Source organism: Oryza glaberrima, chromosome 1 (assembly GCF_000147395.1).
Source record: "Oryza glaberrima chromosome 1, OglaRS2, whole genome shotgun sequence".
Lineage (NCBI taxonomy): Eukaryota > Viridiplantae > Streptophyta > Magnoliopsida > Poales > Poaceae > Oryza > Oryza glaberrima.
This window is the reverse complement of record NC_068326.1, coordinates 20724412-20732073: the sequence shown is the minus strand read 5'-3', so window position 1 is coordinate 20732073 and position 7662 is coordinate 20724412. Positions and strand designations below refer to the sequence as shown.

Sequence of the window (7662 nt, the reverse complement as noted above, 5' to 3'; positions counted from 1 at the left end):
TCGCTTGTTACTGAAATTCCGTTTCGCTTCTCTACATATGGCATCCGAACCTGATATTCTCGCTCTTTGCAGATAAAGCAGAAGGAGAAGAGAGGTTTGGAGGAAAAGGAAACAGGTTTTGCAGATACCTTTAGAAGACAAAAGCTGATCGCGTGCTTGCCTGGCATTTTTGACACTATCTTTCTGATCTTTCAGTCAAGGGCTCAAGGGAACAAACTGTAATGACAAAACAAGAGCTCATTTACAAGATAATTACAAGTAACCCTAAAATAGTGGATAGATGTATGTACCTCGAATGATATCCTCTGAATTCATTCCTAGCGATCAAGAAAATAGAGTAGGCAAAAAAAAAAAAGGCCCTAAAATGATTCTTTCAACTGCAATTCTTTCAAGCCCATACTTAACAGAGAATGAGACACTGTTTACCGGTGCCCATTTTATAACACATGCTCATCATCTTATACATATCCGGATACTGCAATCTGATCCTAAATCGATAAGGTTCTAGGTGAGATAAAAGAACAGTTGAGGTTGCGACAAGAACTCATCCCAGATTGGATCTATGGGAAAACCACACGAACGGGTGACATTCTCTGCAGGTCAGCACTACTCTTATCATTCCTACCTTCTAATCAGACTGTAGCTTAGATTCATCCTTGATCCCTTTTTTTCCATTCTTGAAGAATCATAATATGTTTTCAATTTCGCTGTAATGAGTTTTCAGCATCAACACAGCAATGAGCTTAGCAGAGACTGATTAGATGCTGTCAAGTCATGAAATATGCAAATAAGTACTTACCTAGTATTTGTACAAGATTCAAGCCAGGAAGCCAGGTGGAAGGAAAGCGTGCAACAGATCATCTGAAAGGAAATTAAGATGTTCTTGATATCTTCTTTTTCTTTTCAGTATCTATGTTCCTTTTTTCTCTCTTTTTGGGGAATGGTGGATCGTATAACGTATCAATATAGAACCGATTTTAGTTAGGAAGATTGGCACAATAATTTGAACCTATATGTATTTATTTTGCCTAATAACTGGAGTGAAACGAACAATTGTCGATAGACGACTAAAGAATTAGACAGGGGAGAAGAATTGATATTTCATAGTTTAGGACAACTAAATTAGTAGCTTTTTTTCTACTATGAAATTATATGATCACATATAGAATAGTAGTACTACTGTACAAGTGACACTGAAATTTCGGCCCTAAGAGATGATCACACTATTTTTGAAACGAACAAGAGATCATATCAACGTCACCGGAATGATCATCGTCGTCGCCGGCGCCGAGCCGCAGATCGCCGAGGGCAGCGGCCACGTCGGCGAAGGAAGGATATGGCCGCCATCGCTGCCGCGGCCGCGCGGCTTTCCAATCCGCGCGCCAGCCGGTCTCGCCGTCGCACTCCGTGCACATGAGATCATACGGATACCACGCCGCCGCCGCCGCCGGAGGCAGCACGGGGGCGAGACCGCCGCAGGCACCGTCGGCGCGCTCGTCCACGGCGGTGGGCATGGGCCTGGGCTTGGGGACCCTGCGCATGCGGCCGCCGCAGGCGCAGGTCGGGCTGGCCGGCACGGCGACGCGGGGCGCGCGCCGGGTCCTCCGAGACAGGGCGGCGGCGCGGCGCCACTTGTTCCACTGCGTCGGGAGGTCATCTTCGTCGGCGTCGGTGACCGTGCAACTACTCCGGTGGGAGACGGGCCTTTCCTCCATGGATGGATCAGCCTCGGGGAGCGTGGTGGCGTCCCGGCGGCGGCGGCTGTGCGTAGTCTTCTGGTGGTGGCCGCGTGCGTGAGATTGGAGACCCAACTGATTTCCTTCCTTTCCTCGTTTGTACGCACGGCGATTTTCACTATAGTTAAGAGTAGTTAGTTAAGATCTTCCATTGAGGGGGTCATGGGAGTTTCAGTTGTACTTCCAGTTTATTGTCCTGAGATGAGAGCAGTAGAGATGATAATTGAGTTTCATGAGGATGAGGATTAAATTGACACACGAAAAACGAAAAACTATTAACACATGATTTATTTGATATTTTAAAGCAACTTTTATATGAAATGTTTTTACACGGATAGCCTTTAGTAGTTTGAAAAAGTGCTAACGGAAACCGAGATAAAATAAGAATGGAATTGCATTTCATGTACAGCTTGGATTTTGAAGGGGATTTAAGGAGAATCCATTTGGCAGAGAATTACTAAACATGGTCAAATTTGTGTTGTGTATAAGCTAGGCGTAGAAATGAAGGATTGGTGCAAGAACCCAACGTCAACAAACATCTTCCCTGTCAATTTTACAAGACTTTTGATCTCTTCAGGCATTCAGCAACAAACCACACACGTACAAATCTCGCCTGGACAATGTTAGCAGCCACAGATTTTGAAGTACTGTATATACTTAACCAATGAATTCCCGGGATTCAGATTTGTGGCAACAATAGATCCTCAGGGATCTGGTTATCCAATGTTAGCACAACGTAATATTCTTCTTCTGTGAGTGGAATTGTCATCCGCTGCAACCAATGCCACAGCAGTTGGTGGCGATTCGCGGTTACGGTTGTTACGGGCTTACGGCACGAAGCAGCCACGCAGTCATCACTCACTTTCATCGCTATCGTAGTTTTGGCAGAGGGATTGGAGGACATTGTTCTGCGCAGGCTCACTTTTTTCTTCTGCGACTGGCGCTTTGCCATTATCCGGGGCAGCCGTGGTTTCCGTCTTCTGTTTCTTGATAGGATCTGTAGGGGTAGACTTTGGCTTGACTATAAATTTTGGCATCTTAGATGGCCAGATCTTATTTCCTGCAGTGCATATTTAATGGTAAGTAACACGCGGTAATAACTAGATAAAGAACACGGGCAGCCCATTTGTTTCCAAAATAGAACGCTGCTTAATCAAGAAAAGGGAATAACACACGATCCCTGCCAAATTGCGGGGAAAAAATGTAACACTTTGAATTCAGGATAACGATTATCATGATAAAAACAAATATGCTGCTTAGTTTTTACCTTCTTTATTGGCATTATCAGATCCACTAGTCTTGGTCAGGACATCTGTTGCATTTGATACTGACTGGGAGGATCCATTCATCTACAGAACAATAGAACTGTTAGTCAACAAAGCAAATAAATTCAAGAGACATCAAATGGAAGCATAAGAAAATAACTCTACATTAGCATAGAAAATTGACCAGTAAACTCTTGAGACTGACACAAGCAATTCTGAAAATGCTACAACAATGTCTACTCCAAAACAATAGTTTTAAATTAAGTTTTAAAAAATAATAGTTTTAAATGACTATGCCAATGTTTGCTACCAATTTGCATAATAATGCTGCTTGGTGACCAAAATTTACCATTATCATTGGACTTATGTTCAAATGGCCTTCTACCCTAGCTCCAACTGTTCATTAAATCTAATAACTAAAAATATATGCTAAAAAATTTTCCAACCAGAACAAAGCTTCAGTGCTCAAAGTGCAGGTATTATCTATTTAAGAAATCCAATACGTCTATTAAGAAAAAGCTGAATACTTTACAGTTTAAATGACAAAGGGGGATGGAAATAAAAGCTTAGCAAGCTTTAGTACCTAATGGATCTGCCAGGGCTAGTTTGGTAATATGTGAATGCCAGCTAATGTCCAATGATTTTTACTGTAACTGGAGGTTAAGAATATGGAGCCTACAAGATCAAACAGGAGTGCTAAGTACCTTTGATGTGCTACTCGACTGGCCCGGTATCACCAAATCTTCATCATCGTCATCATCATCCTCTATCCGTTTTACATAATCTTGGGAGTTCTGCATTAAATAATAGGATCACAAGTTTAAAAAATGCCTTATAATTTGTACGAAGTAACTTCTCTCTCTACACAGTTTTGCACATGCAGGGATGTATGTAAGTTGAGATAGAGGATTACTCGAAAAGTGATTGATTTGATAAGTTTTTCATCTTCTTCATCTAGCTCAGCTACTGTTTTCTCCTCCTGTCATTGCCCAAAATTATCACCGTTAGAAAAACAATGTGAGATTTAAGCAGGCAGATTACACACCATGGCCACCCATGCTTGTAAGGAAGCTATCATAAATATTACCAAAAAGATGAAAAGTCCTATGTCAAACATTTTTTAAAGGAAAAGGTCTGTTTTCTCCCTCTTGAACTATCCTATGTCAAACATTTTTTAAAGGAAAAGGTCTGTTTTCACCCTCAACAACAGAATTGTTTAAAGTTCACCCTTCAAAACAGAACGGGAGTGATAGCCCACCACTCCATACTACTTCCTCCGTTTCACAATGTAAGTCATTCTAGCATTTCCTATATTCATATTGATGTTAATGAATCTAGATAAATATATATGCCTAGATTCATTAACATCAATATGAATGTGGGATATGCTAGAATGACTTACATTGTGAAACGGAGGGAGTACCTGGTATCATGCTGACATGGCATCTATGTGGTGGAAAACATATCTAAGTTAAATAATTAAATAATAACAGGAAAAAAAGTCACCCTGTGCTGCTTCTTTCTACTCTCTTATCTTCACGCTGTCCTTTGCCTGTCTAACAAAAACAGCTTCAAGCAACCATCACCTTTACATCACACTGACATGACAAACCTACTAGTCCCAATGCTGCTAACACAGCATGTTGAAACCCCGGTGAGCAGAGTGCAAGCTGCTGGGCAGAAGGTAAAGTACAAGGTGTACATGGTTGTGGGAGCACAAGCATCCCAGCAGGTAAATTACCATGAATATCATACGGTTGCAGGGCAAGCATATCAGCTCAATCGTCAAGGTCAATTCTATCATCTATGTACTGTTTTCCAAATCTGGCTAGTTCCAATTCAATTTATTCACATGGAGATTCCTGACTCTTTTCACCAAGTGCAGATTAAATCCACCATCCAATTAATAACAAGACAATTCATGATTTTTATTTTAGCAGTTCAGATCAAAGCTACATTGCTCCCTTTTGCTGGGTCATGCAGATCATAAACATCTATGACAGAAGAGGTAGCCAACCAACACCAACACCTCACCCGTTGATATGGCCTCCTAATCCACAGGTCTAGCTGTCACCGCTGCCCCTGATCCTTCACCATCGCTCTACATCCTAGCAGCAACAAGGCCACAAGGCCAGATCCTCGACTCCCAACACCTAAAACCCAAGGTTTCCTACTGAGTAGTAACATCAAGTTTGCTACTGCTTCCAGAAACGACCACAAGAAGCAGGTATAGCAAAGAAAGTTGAGAAGATTTTGCTGGGTTATATCATGTTTTCATGTACATGAAGAGTAATGCTGAGGTGGAGGTTCATAATGGCACCAACAGCAAGCATCTAGTACCTCATGGCAAAAGCCACCACTAAAACCAGAGTTATGGGGTTATTTAGTCTAGTTTTAGGAGTTAGAGGGTGAATGCTGGACAGTTTCATAGTTGAGGATTGATTCTTGAGATAGTTTAGGGGCTAAAATGACTTGTTCATTCATTAAACAAAAGCAAAAGAATTATTTTGAGATCTTACCTTATCATGAGCAGAGCGCTTCAAAATTTCAAGCATCTGGTCAACTGTGACTCCAGCATGTCTAGACTGCAAAAAGCACAAGAAAACAATGTCAGCACACTAAGTCCGACTTATTTCAATTTTTATTTACAGAAAAAAGAACAGATGCCCATAGACCATATTCTACCTTCATGGATCGCATCTCTTCTAAAGCAGCAAGTATATCCATGTCCTGCTTTGAATCCATTGCTCTATTCTCCAATGCTCTCATTGCATCACCCATCTCCTCTTCATCTCGTTTCCTCTTTTCTCTGTCTGCTACCTGAAAAAAGGAATATACATCGTCATTGTCACTTTCAATATAATATTAGTCGAAACAAATAAGATGTGCCTAAGATATGCCCTGGATCACCCACCTCATCTTCTTCACGCCAAGGTTCAAAATTGCGACTAGCCCCAGATTCCACCGTGTAATCAGAATTCTGAGGGTCCGTTTTGAAAGTTATCTCAGCTGAACATTTCGTACACTTGAAGTAAAACCTAAATATTTGTATCCCCAGGTATTTCTGCACACAAGAAATGAAATCACATTAGCATAAATTAGCATTAAAACTAGCAGCCCAGATACACCATTGGTATGCAATTCTACAATTACAAAAGAACAGAATAACCAGATAAAAGCTCACGCTTTGCCGTACAACAATGAATTACCAATCATGGTTAAAAGTTTAACGACAGCAGAAAGATGGCAAAAAAGGCTGTTGTGTTTTAACTATATGTTGAGAAAATATAAAACATTATGAGGATATAGTCAGTATTCAATGTAAAAGGTAAATGCCAACTCTCTCCAGTAAAGCAATAAAGAGGAGCACAAGATGCAGAGTAGTACAGAAGCTACTATAGAAAGAAAGTGCACAATCCTGAATAGCAAGCACATATTTTGACCAGGAAGGCCAACCAAAATTTATAAGCATCTTCTGAAATACTGAATTGCATGATTAAGTCCACAGTAGCTGAAATGGTTGCCAAGTAACAGTGTAAAAATGGTTTTAAGTCCACAGTTCTGAATCGCATGATTAAGTCCACAGTTAAATGGTTAACCTTTTGTCTTCAATTGCACGATTAAGTCCACACTTACTTGGCAACCATTTCAGCTCTGATCACATAAACATCAGGGGCTACATGGCTTAGGCAGGCAACAGCGAACATGGAGTGCTCAATGCTTCATTCAGCATTAACACCGCATATCGATGGCAAACACTATACTACTAGAGCATTTTATCATGGTAAATATAATACAAAGACCACAGAGAGATTTAAGCTATGTTGCGCAACCCTGATTCTCAGAAGCAAAAAAGATAGATAACAAGCTATGCCTAAAGGCCCTAAGACATTGATCAGTACAAATTCCAAACAAAACAAGCAAACATCGCAGTAAATTAGCGTAAGTAAACGGCTAACGGAAGCGTGTATGAACTCAAATCAGCAACCACGGCCAACCTACCTCGCCTTCGACGTCCTCCTTGCGCGAGTTGAACTTGGTGCCCTTGTAGATGTAGGTGCCGCAGGTGCCGCAGCGGATGCTCATGGGGAGCATCATGCGCACCTTGATCTGCTGGTTCTTGGGCTGCCGCCGCCGCGGGATCTTCGACGGGTCGAAGTCCGGAGGGTAGTACTTGTTCAGCACCTTGCGCTCACCCATCTCGCCGGCGCAGCCGCGGGGGACCTCGCCGGAACCCTAGGACGGGAGGAGAGCCGCCGAGGCGACCGGGAATCGTCGGGGGAGGAGGGGAGCTAGGATCCCGGGTCCCACAGAAAAAGGGCACCACGGTCGGAGCGTCAAAAGGTAGCCGGCGGCGAGGAAGGAGGAGGAGGAGGAGGAGAATCCGCGGGCGAGGCGATGGGGAGTTCGGGGGCGTAGGGGGCGGCGTGTCTTGGGTGGGGGTCGAGTCGGTCACGATGAGGTGGGCCAACGTGTCGAGTGGGGCGTGCGCTCTTTTTGTATTTGGACCGGGCCGAGGACTCGAGTCCGACTCCGACCGAACGACCAGACTGATTTATTTTTTTTAAGATAACATGAACAACTTTATTCAACAAGACAGAATTTAGCGATATACCCTAGTACATCGTACAAGGATACAACTTAAGCCAATAAACCATCTC

At 42.6% G+C, this 7662-nt stretch overlaps 2 protein-coding genes across 2 annotated transcripts; both read right to left on the bottom strand.

The window, feature by feature from the left end:
- Positions 1-817: 817 nt before the first annotated feature.
- On the bottom strand, positions 818-1886 carry LOC127760218 (uncharacterized). Its single transcript, XM_052284435.1, has 2 exons — positions 1262-1886; positions 818-861 (listed from the first exon to the last, which is right to left on the bottom strand). The coding sequence occupies exons 1-2, from the start codon at positions 1713-1715 to the stop codon at positions 818-820; spliced, it is 498 nt and encodes a 165-aa protein (XP_052140395.1). The 5' UTR covers positions 1716-1886.
- A 314-nt stretch (positions 1887-2200) lies between these two features.
- LOC127760217 (uncharacterized) lies at positions 2201-7454 on the bottom strand. Its single transcript, XM_052284433.1, has 8 exons — positions 7004-7454; positions 5916-6065; positions 5687-5821; positions 5521-5586; positions 3915-3980; positions 3706-3795; positions 3004-3085; positions 2201-2796 (listed from the first exon to the last, which is right to left on the bottom strand). The coding sequence occupies exons 1-8, from the start codon at positions 7199-7201 to the stop codon at positions 2591-2593; spliced, it is 993 nt and encodes a 330-aa protein (XP_052140393.1). The 5' UTR covers positions 7202-7454; the 3' UTR covers positions 2201-2590.
- Between the last annotated feature and the right edge of the window lie 208 nt (positions 7455-7662).

What these genes read in the sequence shown, in the direction of transcription:
- LOC127760218 (XM_052284435.1), bottom strand. Translation starts at nt 1,715, where the DNA reads ATGGAGGAAAGGCCCGTCTCCCACCGGAGTAGTTGCACGGTCACCGAC. An exon ending in CGACGACGATGATCATTCCG is followed by an intron (nt 862 to 1,261) that starts GTGACGTTGATA and finishes ATTTCCTTTCAG; the next exon opens with ATGATCTGTTGCACGCTTTC.
- LOC127760217 (XM_052284433.1), bottom strand. Translation starts at nt 7,201, where the DNA reads ATGGGTGAGCGCAAGGTGCTGAACAAGTACTACCCTCCGGACTTCGAC. An exon ending in CTTGGCGTGAAGAAGATGAG is followed by an intron (nt 5,822 to 5,915) that starts GTGGGTGATCCA and finishes TCCTTTTTTCAG; the next exon opens with GTAGCAGACAGAGAAAAGAG. An exon ending in AGCGCTCTGCTCATGATAAG is followed by an intron (nt 3,981 to 5,520) that starts GTAAGATCTCAA and finishes GGGCAATGACAG; the next exon opens with GAGGAGAAAACAGTAGCTGA.